The 16,067-nt window shown below is 35.8% G+C and overlaps 1 protein-coding gene across 1 annotated transcript in view; it reads right to left on the bottom strand.

The window, feature by feature from the left end:
* gata4 (GATA binding protein 4) overlaps positions 1 to 14,793 on the bottom strand; it is a 20,709-nt gene extending 5,916 nt beyond the window's left edge. Inside the window, exons 1-5 of the mRNA XM_079831116.1 lie at positions 14,141 to 14,793; positions 9,839 to 10,005; positions 3,538 to 3,663; positions 3,367 to 3,448; positions 1,786 to 1,895 (exon numbers count right to left, since the gene is read on the bottom strand). Of these exons, the coding sequence (XP_079687242.1) occupies positions 1,786 to 1,895; positions 3,367 to 3,448; positions 3,538 to 3,663; positions 9,839 to 10,005; positions 14,141 to 14,633 (978 nt within the window). The 5' untranslated portion in view covers positions 14,634 to 14,793. The remainder of the gene's footprint in view (positions 1 to 1,785; positions 1,896 to 3,366; positions 3,449 to 3,537; positions 3,664 to 9,838; positions 10,006 to 14,140) is intronic.
* Between the last annotated feature and the right edge of the window lie 1,274 nt (positions 14,794 to 16,067).

Here is a 16,067-nt window from a genome sequence, read left to right as displayed (position 1 = left end):
TATTTTTGTTATTATATTTTTTTATATCTAAAAACGCAATGTAGAAAACTAAATATATATATATACTGTAAATATTCTGTATTTTAATAATTAATTAATTATTTCATATGAACAATTAATAGGAACTCATAAACATGATAATAATCATAAGGGCAAACACTGCCTGAATATATGGATACATAAATTTATTATTTTATTATATTTAATATTATACATATATAACTAATAGGAACTCATAAACATGATAATAATTATAAAGAAAAGAAAACTTTATATTAATTTTTATATTACTTTATATTATACTATAACTTTATATTAAAAATTAATATTCATAATATATATAATCATATTTTATAATTTAATGTACTCTAATATGATTTGCATGTAATTAAAATTTATATTTAAAATGTAATATTATATAAATATATATACTGTAAATATACTGTATTTTAATAATTAATTAATTCAAATAATTAATAGGAACTCATAAACATGATAATAATTATAAAAGAGAAATCAGTGCCTGAATATATGGATATATAAAATATGTATTATATTTAATATTATACTTATATATAATTAATATGAACTCATTAACTGTATAATAATTATAATGAAGAGAAAACACTGCCTAGATATGGATTTATATAAAATGTTTATTGTATTTAATATTAAAATTAATACTCATAATATATATAATCACATTTTATCAGTTAATTTACTCTAATATGATCTCATAATCTGCATGTAATTAAAATGTATAACATATACATACTGTATTTTAATAATGAGTTAATTTAAATAGTTAATATGAACTCATAAACCTGATAACAATTATAAAAGAGAAAACACTGCCTGAATATATGGATATATAAAATATTTATTATACTTAATATTATACTTATATATAATTAATAGGAACTCATTAACTGTATTATAATTATAAAGACAGAAAACACTGCCTGAATATATGGATATATAAAATGTTATATTTAATAAAAAAAATTAAAATAATGAAATTAATATATATACAGACATTACAATTTAATGGACTCTAATATGAGCTCATAATCTGCATGTAATTAAAATTAATATTTAAAATTTAATAAATATATACATACTGTAAATATTCTGTATTTTATTAATTTATATATTTTTTATTTAAATAACCAATAGAAACTCATAAACTAGATAATAATTATAAAAGAGAAAACACTACCTGAATATATGGATATATAAAATATTATATTTAATATTAAAAATAATCATATATATTAGGGCTGTCAAAAGATTAATCGCGATTATTCGCATCCAAAATAAAAGTTTGTGTTTTTCATAATATATGTGTGTGTACTCTGTTAATTATTATTTATATATAAATACACACACAAGCATGTATATATTTAAGAAAAAAAATATCATTTTATATATAAAACATTTATATATATTATATAAATGTATATACATGCAAATATTTCTTAAATATATACATGCTTGTGTGTGTGTGTATTTATATATAAATAATAATTAACAGAGTACACACACATATATTATGTAAACACAAACTTTTATTTTGGATGCGAATAATCGCGATTAATCTTTTGACAGCCCTAATATATATATATATATACACACACACACACATTACAATTTAATGTACTCTAATATGAGCTCATATTATAAATGAATATTTAAATGAATATTTATAAATCCAAACATTCATGTTCTCTGTTAATAAACGCAATATGTGTAATAATAATAACAGAAGAGCTGAGTGTGTCTGACCGGCGAGTGCATGAAGAGCGACGGCGTCTCCGGCTCCGTCTTTATGGCTCGAGGTTCCTCTGTGGGACTGGAGTTCACCGCGCCGGACGACCTCTGACCCTCAGAGCCTCCTGTCAGTCACACACAGGTCAAAGGTCATCAGGACTAGGGTTGGGTATCGTTTGGGTTTTTTTCGATTCCAGTGCCAAACCGATACTTTTAAAACGGTACCGGTGCCTGAACCGATACTTAAAAAAAAAAAAAAGGCCACAAAACGAGGTGGACGACATTAAATGGCTTTTTATTTATTTATTTTTATTTAAATTGAACCATTTATTAAAAGTTTAATGTATACTTAAATGTATGAATATAAATAAATACAAAACACAATTTACTTATTTACAAATTATAATTGACTTATTTACAAATTCACAGTAAAACCTAAGCCACCTAACCCAACTACAGGCCTAATATAACTCTAAATAACAGTTACAGTAATAACAGCAGTCGTCTGTATTCTTGCTCTGCTACAAACCAGCTTCGAGCTTCAGCTTTATTTTGAAATATGATCATATTCTCTGGCTAAATATTTTTGAACGCATCGCCTTAATGTTTCCATGGCGACGCGTCATGTTTCTCACACGACACACAGCAGCTGCAATAGCGCTGACAGCTCAGCTGTATCAGGTTTATTTAGCTTTTTCTTTTTATTCAAAATATTCACAAACTTCTTAACTGTGTCACGAACTATCTGATGTTCAAATGTGTGAGTCAATGTGTGTTAGTTGATCTATAAAGCGCAATGGGCGGCGCCATGTTAGTTTGCGCCTCAGAATCGGATCTGTCGGATTTACAACACTTGAGTTCATTCTCGTCTCACGAAATACATGAAAGTAAGTGACCAGTGAACTAGAAGAAGAATAGAGTAAACGATATAGTTACTATATAATGTGCATGTATCTGATGTGAATAAAACACGTAACGTTAGTCAAATTATAACCGTCTGAAAGGATTGTCATTGCTGCTTTCATAGACATCAGTGTGTGTTTTGTTGCTAGTAGCCTATATGAGCATTTAAATGTCTGAAACCTGGAATAAACATGATGTGGTTGAAAACACTGAATAGTTGTCATGAGATGTGGTTGAAAACACTGAATAGTTGTCATGAGATGTGGTTGAAAACACTGAATAGTTGTCATGAGATGTGGTTGAAAACACTGAATAGTTGTCATGAGATGTGGTTGAAAACACTGAATAGTTGTCATGAGATATGGTTGAAAACACTGAATAGTTGTCATGAGATGTGGTTGAAAACACTGAATAGTTGTCATGAGATGTGGTTGAAAACACTGAATAGTTGTCATGAGTTGTGATGTGACCAGCGCTGAGTGTCTGTCTCTGGCTCGGTGCAGCCAAAGCACGCGAAAGCACATTTGAATTTTGGCACCGAAATGAGGAACCGAAATCTGCGTTCTGATTCGGTCCGGTACATACCGGTTATATAAGTACCGGTGCCATATTGGAACCGGATTTCGGTACCCAACCCTAATCAGGACATGCAGTTAAAGCTCTCAGATGCTGTTGGTCAGTGTGAGCGCTCACCAGGTTTGGACTTGTCCATGTTTTTGGGTTTGCGCTTGCGGGTCTGAATGCCTTCTTTCTTCATGGCGAGGGGACGAGGAACCTGAACACAAGAGCAGAGGTTTGTCCATCTGCTGGTCACTTCACACCGAGTGTGTGTGTGTGTGTGTGTGTGTTAGCGGCTCATCTTACCCCGTGGAGTTTCATGTAGAGTCCACATGCATTGCAGACCGGCTCGCCCTCAGCGTTACGCCTCCAGAGAGTCGTTGTGGTCGTTTGACAATTAGTGCAGGACAAACCAACACGCCTGGACGCAGACTGAGAGAGAGAGAGAGAGAGAGAGAGAGAGAGAGACAGAGAGAGAGAGACAGAGAGAGAGAGACAGAGAGAGAGAGACAGAGAGAGAGAGACAGAGAGAGAGAGAGAGACAGAGAGAGAGAGAGACAGAGAGAGAGAGAGACAGAGAGAGAGAGAGACAGAGAGAGAGAGAGAGAGAGAGAGAGAGAGAGAGAGAGAGAGAGAGAGAGAGAGAGACAGAGAGAGAGAGAGACAGAGAGAGAGAGAGACAGAGAGAGAGAGACAGAGAGAGAGAGAGAGACAGAGAGAGAGAGAGACAGAGAGAGAGAGAGACAGAGAGAGAGAGAGACAGAGAGAGAGAGAGAGACAGAGAGAGCGAGAGATTTTATTTTCAAAAAACTTTATTACAAATATTAACACATTGTTTAGACAATGAAGTCAAAAACATACTTCAAGAAAAAAAATTACAAATAAAAAGATATATATATATATATATATATATATATATATATATATATATATATATATATATATATATATATATATATATATATATATATATATATATATATATATATATATATATATATATATATATATATATATATATTCCAAGATGGGCGCAAAGACCAAGTTATTTTCAATAACCTCACACAAAGCCCCACCGTAACACCAAATCAAGTCAAAAGAAAGAAGATCATCCATAGCTTTGAAATAACGAAAATCAATACAGATTCTGGATTTGACCGAATTGAAAAAAACTATATATAAAACTAAATAAATTGTCACTCATGTTCCGTTCAATTTATTTTTTCCTAGTACCATAGACAGCCATTTTAGCTTGACCTAATAAAAAGTTGACATTTAAACCGTTTTCTCTGAGCATATTTAAACCCACTGATAAAAGCCTTAATAGAAAAAGTCTCACCAAAACACAAAAATACATTCTGTAAAACAGTCAACAGGGTCTCAAGTCTAGAACAGTGCATAAATGTTTCTATTTGCAGACAGAAAGCGCAATCATGACCAACATCGGGATTTAAAACTGAGATAAAAGCACATTATCCCTGAAATAGTTTTAATTCAAATGATTTAGGTACAATAAACATAAACTCCAACAGATTTGTTCAATTACTCCATGTTTTTCGTTTGTTGTACGAGTTGCATGATTTTTTTCATTCTATTTAATTGTTTAAATTAAATGTACTTAACAAAGCCTATTTTAGTCTGTTGTCAATGCAACGCAATACAAGGAAGATGCTGATTGGCTCAGGCATTGATGCAGCTGCGCGCATTTTTATCAACGTTTGCTGGTGAGTATAGGCCTTGTAACTTTACATTTTGGTCTCAAACAGCTAATACATTATTAATCCCTAATAAATTAGATGTGTAAAAGTTAGCCAGTAAAATAAAATGTAAGTTTAGGCTGTGTTTACACTCAAAAAAATATTTTACGATACTTTATTTAAACAATTTATTTTAAGGTTTTCATTTTGAAATAACTAAATAAATCAACTGAAGATAAAATAAGACATTAAATCTCTGAAGATCTCAGCAGAGGAGGATTAAACAACTCCACCAACAGCATTACCAGCTTCACACATTACTAATCAAATGGACTTTATTTCTGTTTCACCATGATGGAGATCAGTGTTTGTTTTAGTTGGACTCTTGACCCTTGGCTCTTTAACATTCGTTTTTTTTTTTTTCTTTGGTTGCTTTAACTGTGTTTAAAAAAAAACAAACACTTTAGTTATGCCAAGATAAGCCAAAGAGAAAACGTGATATGGTGACTTTGGCTTATTGAGGATGAAGATGACATCATCATGTAGTGGCTGAATCACTAATCTCCTTCAGACTCAAATGTTCTGGTTATAGAGGTTATGTGTTATCAATTTTGTATTTACGTGATGTTATTTATGTTATTCTACAGCATGAGATCCAGCACTGTTATGGTAATTGAATAATATTCAAGATTTTAAAATCATATAGTGCTCAAAATTGTGACTAATTCTCTTTTATTTTTACAATTTGCTTTTCTTTGCCATAACAAATGTGCTTTATAAACACACAGTTAAAGCAGCCAGCGAAAAACTCAAGTTAAAGAGTCAAGGGCCAAGAGCCCAACTAAAACGAACACTCATCTCCATCATGGTGACCTAAAATTTCAATACCACTGAATTAAAAACTGTTAGTTCAATTAACTAAAAGTTTTTAATTAAATGCTGTTGAAATCTTAAGCACATTAAACTGGAAATGTTTTGTTTTTCAACAAGACAAAATTAACTTTTTTAGGGCAACGAGTTTCCATTAATTTTTTAAGTTCAATCAACCTGTATAGGCTCTCAAAAACTGAACCAAATCTACAACCACACCCCAATAATGAAATCCTGCAATCATTCACCCGTCGAGGCATGGACTCCCCTGAAGGTGTGCTGTGGTATCTGGCACAAAGATGTTAGCAGCAGATCCTTTAAGTCCTGTAAGTTGCGAGGCGGGGCCTCTATGGATCGGACTTGTATGTTCAGCTCATCCCACAGATGCTCGATTGGATTGAGTTCTGGGGAATTTGGAGGCTGAGTCAACGCCTCAAACCATTCCTGAAGCGTTTGTGCTTTGTGGTGGCGCATTATCTGCTGAAAGAGCCACAGCCACCAGGGAAAACCGTCTCCATGAAAGGCTGGACATGGGCTCAACAATGCTTAGGTAGGTGGGACAGTTCACATCCACGAAGAGACAGAGCTTATTTAGGCCACGCCCACACCGGTTGGGGAAAACCATAGATATCCATAATAAAGGCTAGATGTTTAACGGCGGAGTCTGTAACGTCATCACCGGCGGCCATCTTGTCACAGGCAAGCTCTGTGGTCCCTGATGTAAGGCTCCTGATCTGAACACAAATACTCTTATCTCGCTGAAATCTTGACGGATTTACAAATGGTTTGGTTTCTTACAAACGTTATTAACGTGGCTATAATTATGGATGCCCGAACAAATTATGAAGTATGCAGTGTCATAACTACATCTCTGACGTTTATAACAAACCAAACAGTGTGAAAATCGGTAGAAAATTGAGCAAGTTATGGTTATTTATAAAGTACACGCACCATTAAAACACAATGTTACGAGTGAGCGAGCTGACTGTGACAAGATGGCCGCCAGGTGCGGACTCGACCTCCATTGGCCAGCAGCGCGGACGAGACATCTAGCCTTTATTATGTATATCTATGGGAAAACAATCCATCGCTCTCCATTGACTTTGTATTGCGTGAAGCGCCTCCTTGTCATTTCTGACTTATAACAAAAAACAAAACAATGTCTAAAAGCTGATATGTGACAAGTGTACAGCAAACAAGCTAAACAACACAGAAATATGTTTTTATAAGCTGTCGACCCAAGCGTTTAAGGAGATAAAAGTGGATACATAGCCTGGGTGCCAGCCGACCTTAGCCCCGCCCACAACATTTTTAGTCGGGCAGTTCGGTCTGGACTTTCTCCGTAGAGAAGTAATTATGCCTGAACAGAAACTGTTCGGACCAATGAAATCATCAGGGCGGGCTTTAGACGATGATGGACAGATGATCAACAGTAACGTAATCATCCACGTCATCAAAGGCACTTGGGTTGAGTTTGTTCTAATCCTAAACGGAGAACTTGTTCGTATATGCATTCACCTTTACTATTTCTCTCAGAAATGATGATCGTGTTGGTCAGGACTCTGTGTATCCTTAAATTATTTTTTTTACAACACCGGCAAAGATCGTTTACACTCATCTTTTTCTTCTAACGTTAGGCTACTTATTCCAGCGTGCTGGCAGGTACAGGGTTGCCAAGTTTTTACAACAAAACCCGCCCAATTGCTAACGTTCCTCAAAACTAGCCAAAAACAAGCCCAATAGCTTTCCAGCGGGGGTTCTCCGGGAAAAAAGGCATTTGGGGGTAAAATATGTGTTATTTTGGCAGGGCTGGCAGCTAAAATTCGCATTCCTGGGTCTGTATATCCCATAATTGGGGTCGCTTCAACCCGCAGACTTGGCAACACTGTGCAGTTGAGTTCTGTTGACATTTGACAACTAACGTTATGCGTCGCTCCGTTGCTCTGATTGGTTGTAGGTCTATCCAATTGAGGTCTTTCCTGGTTTGAAACACGCCCCATAATCACAGCCCAACGGAGCCGTATGACGATGTCAGGCTAGTGGATACAGGCAATAAGACGTGAAGCATCAGCAGAAGAATGGGTCAGTTTTGGGATCCTGACACTCAGTGTGCAGTAAACATTGTGTCACTGTTAAAGGAATAGTTCACCCAAAAACGAAAATGTGATGTTTTTCTGCTTACCCCTAAGGCATCCAAGATGTAGGTGTCTTCGTTTCTTCAGTAGAACACAAATGAAGATTTTTAACTCCAACCGTTGCTGTGTGTCACTCATATAATGCTTGTCAATGGAGACGAATTCTATTAGAGTAAAAAAAAACATGGACAGACAACTTCAAATGAAACCCTACGGCTCGTGACGACACATTAATGTCTTAAGACACGAAACGATCGGTTTCTGAGAGAAACCCAACGGTATTCATGCAAATATATCACCTCATTTCAGACGAACGCTTCAGCTCTGCAGACTGCCATCACTTCCTGTAGGTGAGGTCAAAATAGCGGCCGGGTCATAGATATATATACGTAGATTCCTCATTCGAGCGGTCCACGCCATGATCCACGCAGGCACTAATGAGGTATCTATGTATATATCTATGACCCGGCCAGAATTTTGACCTCACCTACAGGAAGTGATGGCAGTCTGCAGAGCTGAAGCATTCGTCTGATATGAGGTGATATATTTGCATAAATACCGTTGGGTTTCTCTCAGAAACCGATCGTTTCGTGTCTTAAAGGGTTAGTTCACCCAAAAATGAAAATTCTGTCATTAATTCCTCACCCTCATGTGGTTGGACACCCGTAAGACCTCCGTTCATCTTCAGACACAAATGAAGATATTTTAGTGTAAAGCTGATGCTGAGAAAGGCTTCAGATAGGCCTCCATTGGCATTCAGTACATTGACACTTCCAAGATCCATGAAAGGCACTAAAAACGCCGTTACAAAGTCTATCTCACCACAGTGGCTCTACAATAATCTTACAATGCGACGACAATAGTTTTTGTGCGCAAAAAAAATCAAAATAACACCTTTATCCAGCTTGTTCTCGACTTCCGTGTGTGTCTCCACGACGCATGCGCGAGAATATGAGCAGATCCGGCGTTCGGGAATCCATGAAATACACACTTTAAGTTTAACCCCATTTTGAGAACTACGCCGGGACCTAAAGCACGATCAATGTAGAATCCAACAGCTGAGACACGCGCGTCTTCCTCTGCTCGTAAACAAATCTCTTCTGGGTCATGTGTCCGAACGCCGGATCTGCTCATATTCTCGCGCATGCGTCGTGGAGACACACACGGAAGACAAGAACAAGCTGGATAAAGGCGTTATTTTGATTTTTTTTTGCGCACAAAAACTATTGTCGTCGCATCGTAAGATTATTGTAGAGTCACTGTGGTGAGATAGACTTTGTAACGACGTTTTAAGTGCCTTTTATGGGTCTTGTGAGTGTAAATGTACTGAATGCCAATGGAGGCCTATCTGAAGCCTTTCTCAGCATCAGCTTTACACTAAAATATCTTCATTTGTGTCTGAAGATGAACGGAGGTCTGACGGGTGTCCAACCACATGAGGGTGAGGAATTAATGACAGAATTTTCATTTTTGGGTGAACTAACCCTTTAAGACATTAATGTGTCGTCACGAGCCGCGGGGTTTAATTTGAAGTTGTCTGACTATGTTTTTTTTTACTCTAATAGAATTCGTCTCCATTGACAAGCATTATATGAGTGACACACAGCAACGGTTGGAGTTAAAAATCTTAATTTGTGTTCTACTGAAGAAACAAAGACACCTACATCTTGGATGCCTTAGGGGTGAGCAGAAAAACATCACATTTTCGTTTTCGGGGGAACTATCCCTTTAAGTCAAATATCCAAATGTCCGTTTTATATAGGCCTATTATATATCCTGTCTCTGATGACGTTCCCCTCCAGTAGGTGTAGTTCTCAGTGTGTGTGTGTGTGTGTGTGTGTGTGTGTGTGTGTGTGTGTGTGTGTGTGTGTGTGTGTGTGTGTGTGTGTGTGTGTGTGAACGCACCAGTCGTCTCTGTGGTTTGATGAGCGGCCGGTTTATCCCGTTCATCTTGTGGTAGAGTCCGCAGGCGTTACACAGGTAATGCCCCGTCCCGTCCCGCCGCCACAGAGGAGTGGACATCGCGCCGCAGTTCACACACTCACGGCCCTCCGCGAAGTCATCGAACAGCTCTGAGGACACACACACACACACACACACACACACACACACACACACACACACACACACACACACACACACACACACACACACACACACACACACACACACACACACACACACACACACACACACACACACACACACACACACACACACACACACACACACACACACACACACACACACACACACACACACACACACACACACACACACACAGTCAGCTTCTGATCTGACACTCAGTTTGGTTTGGTTTTATTAATGTCTTGGCACTGAAAAATAAGTTGCCAAAGCATTTTCAACTGAATCAACACTGCAGTGATAAAACATCAAAGTAAACAATAAAAGAGTGAAAAATAAATATATAAATGGCAATAAAAAAAACATAAATGCGCTGCAAACACAGAAAACACTGCAATAATGGAAATAATACAAGCTAAAAATAATCAATGTGGTTATAAAAAGTGCAAAAGAAAAAACAAATATATAATACAATAAAAAAAATGTTTCACATCACAGAACTATTAATTTCTAAACTATAACAAAAGTCAAGCTTTCCTTCTGCAATCTGATCAGCAGGAGGCACTATGACCTCACACACACACAGACACACTCTCAATCACACGCACACACACACACACACACACACACACACACACACACTCTCAATCACACACACGCACACACACTCAAACATACACAGCATTTTGAAAAGTGAGGACATGGGGAACGTCCTCATATTTCACCCTCTTTTTGTAATACCCATGTCATTATACACATTTGTGTCCTGATATTTCACAAAAACATGCCCACACACACACACACACACACACACCTCACACTGAGCTGATGTCTCGGCGGCCCCTGAGGGCCCTTCACAACAGCACTGAGCGATGGATCAATGAGGACAAATGAGAGACAGAACATCCTTCATCTCTCTCATAACCGCTCTGAGTAACTGTCAGATTCACTTCTCAATCACAGCGCGCGTGTGTATGTGTGTGTGTGTGTGTGTGTATGTGTGTCTGTGTGTGTGTGTGTGTGTGGCGATCTCTGCGCGCTCATTGGCTGCAGGTCACGCACTCGCACACATCTGCACGCGCGGCCCTTAACTTCAGTTCACACGCGGTTCTTTACGGAGCCGGTGACGTCATTAACGGAACGCGTTCAATGCGCGGAAACTAATTATACATAAATACTGCGATAATTAAAAATAAACGTGCTGCAAACATTAAAAAAAAAATGCTGTAAAAAAAACTGTACAAAAAGTTAAAATATGCTGAGAAAATCATAAACACATTGCAATAATAAATAATAGCAAAACATAAAAAGCACTGCAAAAATAATAAACCTGCTGCAATTAAAGCAATAATACCAAAAATAAATAAATAAACTTGCAGCAACTGAAACTTTGAAATAATAAAAAATGAAAACATGCTGAAAATTAAGAACAATAAAATCCCATTGAGACAGAACATCATGGATCTCTCTCATAACCCGCTCTTGAGTATCATAAATCATCTGATCCATGTCTTCACACCACAAAAACATCACAAATACACAACACATATTGAAGAAATCAACTCGAGCTTCATTTTGAATCATCATGATGAAGGGAACACAATCAAAACAGGGCCTCCGTATTAAAGTCCATCTCTGGGATATTAATAGCGCGTGCTCGTGATCAAAGGTCACGTGGTCTATTCATATCTTACGTTTCTTGAAAATCTGCTTCTATAATTGATTTCTCAAGCAAACATCATTTATCTGTGATTATGAGCATAATATAATAATACAATCAAATCAATTAATCAAATCTTCATCATGCTAATGAGTAGTAATTATTAATATGGGCTAAATTAAGTAGGCCTACATTATTTTCAACATAACCTATTCAAAATATGAAGGTAATAACAGCACATTTTTACTGTTCTGTCAATTGAAATGAATTATCATTCGTTCGAGCTGAATTAATTAAGTTGGCTTGAGAGAGCCAAACTTACTGATGTTAAACATATTATTATTATTATTATTATTATTATTATTATTATTATTATTATTATTATTATTATTATTATTATTATTATTATTATTATTATTATGTCTGACTCTATCTCCTCCTGGAGCTTTAACTCTACAATCCCCAAACTCGGCTCAGATCTTCACACTGTTCTGACTCGGTGTGCTGTATCTTTTCTAACTGGTTTTCCTAAAAATGACTCTCAAAACTCGGGAAAATCCCATTGACTTTCATTGACGGAAAGTTCAGATGAGCCAAGACTGTCCAAACTCCAACTGACAAAATTCAAATTTTGACAGTTGGAGAGGCTCATCAGACTCCATCAACTGCCATTCTATCAACTATTTCTTCCATTCTATCTATCTATCTATCTATCTATCTATCTATCTATCTATCTATCTATCTATCTATCTATCTATCTATCTATCTATCTATCTATCTATCTATCTATCTATCTATCTATCTATCTATCTATCTAGTAAACTGTGAATCATACTAGAATGTGGTAACTCGTGGTAAATCATGGTAAACTGTGGTAAATCGATAGACATCTTTAAACTTTAAACTTCAAGCTTTTAAAACCAACTTAAAGTTTGTCTCGACGAACTTTTTTTTTATCTAGTTAATATTATTATCTCTAACCCTGATTCATGTGTTATTTTTTTTTTCTTTTACAGTTATTTTTCATTCTTTATATATTTATTAATATATTATATATTTAAATAGGCTATTATTCCGGAAAAATATTTTTTGCAACAAAAATATTTTGTGGCAAGCCCGCGCCCTTCATTTATGAATAAAAGCGCTTATTTTACAATAATTAATTAACAAGCAAAATGTAAAATATTCTATTAGTAAGATTTATTAACAACATGATTATGTTGTTAATAAATATTACTAATAGAATATTTTAAATGACACACTCGAGTTATGGTTATTATATCAAATACACGCAATATACAGCAGTAACATAAACAGAGTGCTAAAATTATATTGATTAATATTTTATTTTTTTCTCACTCTGACTCTTATGTAATATAAACCCAAACAATAATTTAAAAAAAATTGAATTATTTCACGTAGGCTATTACGTTTTTTTTACGTGTGTATTATAATAACCGAAACACGAAATTAAACGTTTTCTCTGTATATCGTGTCTCATAATCGCACTTTCGCATCAGCCTAACCTAGAAAATAATATTTTTGTCGTAATGGCCTCAAAAACAATGATTTAAATGTTATATTTGTCGAATTTAACGTTTGATTTAAATTTGGCGTGTAAAGACTTAAGAAACAAGCAAAATTATTAAATAATACAGACAGTAAATCAACACAAAGCGACACTGCGGGAATTAAAACGTATTGAACATTTGTCATTTATTATAATTATTAATGTATCTATATATAAAACGTAACTGTACACGTATAAGGTCTTATTCATTTTTAATACTCCCGTGGCTTTATCTTCATTTTGAAAAACACAACAAACCCTAATAAATCAAATGTTTTCACAAATGCACATTGATTTTGATCAGGCCTGCTCCATAAATGCATTCAATAAAACACCTTCTCATATCATATTTTGTCAAACGTTTTGTTTAATATATAATATTAATTTGATTACATTAGATACGGACAGCTGCTTAAAGTGACAGCTACACATATTTATGCACGTATAATTTTAATATCCTTCCCATTTTATGCATCACATATTTATATGGTTTTCAGTTTAATAAACACTCATGTATTTTATGCAATATTTATTTGATTTTCAGTTTAATAAACACTCATGTATTTTATGCAATATATTTATATGATTTTCAGTTGAATAAACACTAACATGATCAAATGACAGCACGCTTTTCCAAAAGCTCCGTAAAATTAATTCATATTTCTCGCACATTCCTTCATTTTAATCATATCAAACAATTTTAAGCATTGTAAAGAAGCTAAATAGCCTACTTATTAAACTCATTCTCATGACTGACTTTGGTGCTGAAAAATTGCTCAAAAATAAAGTTATTTTTTCACTGGAATATAGTTTAAAAATTATATTTTCTAAAAATTGTCTGTTGAATGTTAAAATCCTCGCGTGTTATTGTTTAAGAAGTAATAATTCTGACCTATATTGGGGTGTCGCGCGGCACCGGCGGGTCCTCCGGTCTGGAGGCTGTGCAGCGCGGAGCTGTCGAAGTGCGACGCCGCCCACGAGCCTCCGTAGGCCGGGTACCCGCTGTGATAGGAGCCGCTCAGCCCGCGGGACCCGTAGTGCTCTCGCCCGCCGGTGGAGATGTTCAGCGGGCTCGAGTAGGTCGCCGTCTGGACCCCGGAGGTTAACGGCGGGCTCGTGGAGAAAGCGAACCGGGACACCGGAGAATGATGGTGCGCGCCGGTGGAGCTGTAGGAGGTGTCCGCGCCCGGTTGCGCCCATCCCGAGTGCCCGGACACGGCGCTGCTCTGCTGGGGCGGCTGGAGGTACGGCAGCCCCGGGATCATCGGGGTGACCCGGGTGGGTGTCACGTACACCGGTGAAGCGGCCGCGGAGGCGGCGTTATGGAGGAACCCGGGCTCGTAGGACGCGTGCCCGTGGTTGCTGGTCATTACACCTTGATACATGTCCACAGGTGATCGTCCGCCCCGATTATTCCACTCGTGAGTACCGGAGCATCGGGCTTACCGTGCGCCGGCCGAGAGCATTTCCACAGGAGACGCCGCGGATGATGAAGTCTCACCGAAGTCTCTCGTGCACTCCTCCCCGTCTCTCCGCCTCCAGAGCGCGCATCTCATTCCGCAGGTCACTGACCTCGTGCACGAGCGACTCTCATATTCCGCTCATGTTGCGTCATAAATAAACAACATTATTTTAGCAATTAAAAGCATTATGATGAATAAAATGTATGAGTGCATGAGGCAAATGTTTGTATTAAACATTTAGAAACAGGTTTTGTGTGATAATAAATCATAAAAGTGGTTTAGAAATCGTTTAAATATTGATTAACGTTAAAAAAATAACTTTAGCAAATTGTTTTAGATATTTCCGAATTACACAAACAAATATTGAAATTTGTAGAGCAAGTTAAATCACAATTATTGTATCACAGCTTATTAATACAAAAACAATGTTTTTAAGTTGCACTTTAGCACTACTTTCTGTTTATTTTGATAAATAAAATATTTCACTTTTGTTTAATAAATATGCTGTCATTTAAAAAATACAGAATCAAAATTATTTTATCACAAATTATTAATACAAAAACTTTATGTTTAATAACTTTAAGTTCCCTTTAGCAAAGTTTGATAAATACAATATTTCACTTTTGTTCAATAAATGCTGTCATTTAAAAAATACAGAATCAAAATTATTTCATCACAAATTATTAATACAGAAACTTTAGCTTAATAAGTTAATACTTGTTCAAAACAATAACTTTAGCAAAGTTTGATAAATACAATATTTCACTTTTGTTCATTAAATATGCAATTTATTTTTAAAAAGTATAGATTCTGAAAGCATTGAATGACATCCCATAATAATTAAATAATAACGCTTTACAGTATGAATTTTATTATATGACATGATTATATGATGGTTTCATTATGAATATTGATAAATGAGCAACGCAGAAAAGCTGATAAGTGTTTGTATTGAAATTCATAGAGCAAAAATTATTCTATTACAACATTTTCTAAGAATATGAGCTCATTTAAATAAATATTAAATTAGCCTAAAATATCGAACGTTTGTTTGCACGATGTTTTTCTTAATTAAATTAGATTAAATTCTTATATATATTGTCGGTGACTGAATAATAACTTGTATATCTTTTTAAAAGTAATTTTTATAGTAAAATAGTAATTTATTCGTACAAAAATGTGCAAGTAGGCCTATTTAAAATATCCGATCTCTCTCACTCTAAAAAATGCTGGGTTAAAAACAACCCAAGTTGGGTTGAAAATGGACAAACCCAGTAAATGTGGTGTTTTAACCCAGCGATTGGGTTAAATGTTTGCTTAAAACAACCCAATCGCTGGGTTTGTCCATTTTCAACC

This window comes from Gobio gobio (assembly GCF_949357685.1).
Source record: "Gobio gobio genome assembly, chromosome: 12".
Classification (NCBI taxonomy): Eukaryota; Metazoa; Chordata; class Actinopteri; order Cypriniformes; family Gobionidae; genus Gobio; species Gobio gobio.
Note: the sequence above shows the minus strand (reverse complement) of the source record. Positions and strands in the feature narration are given on the sequence as shown.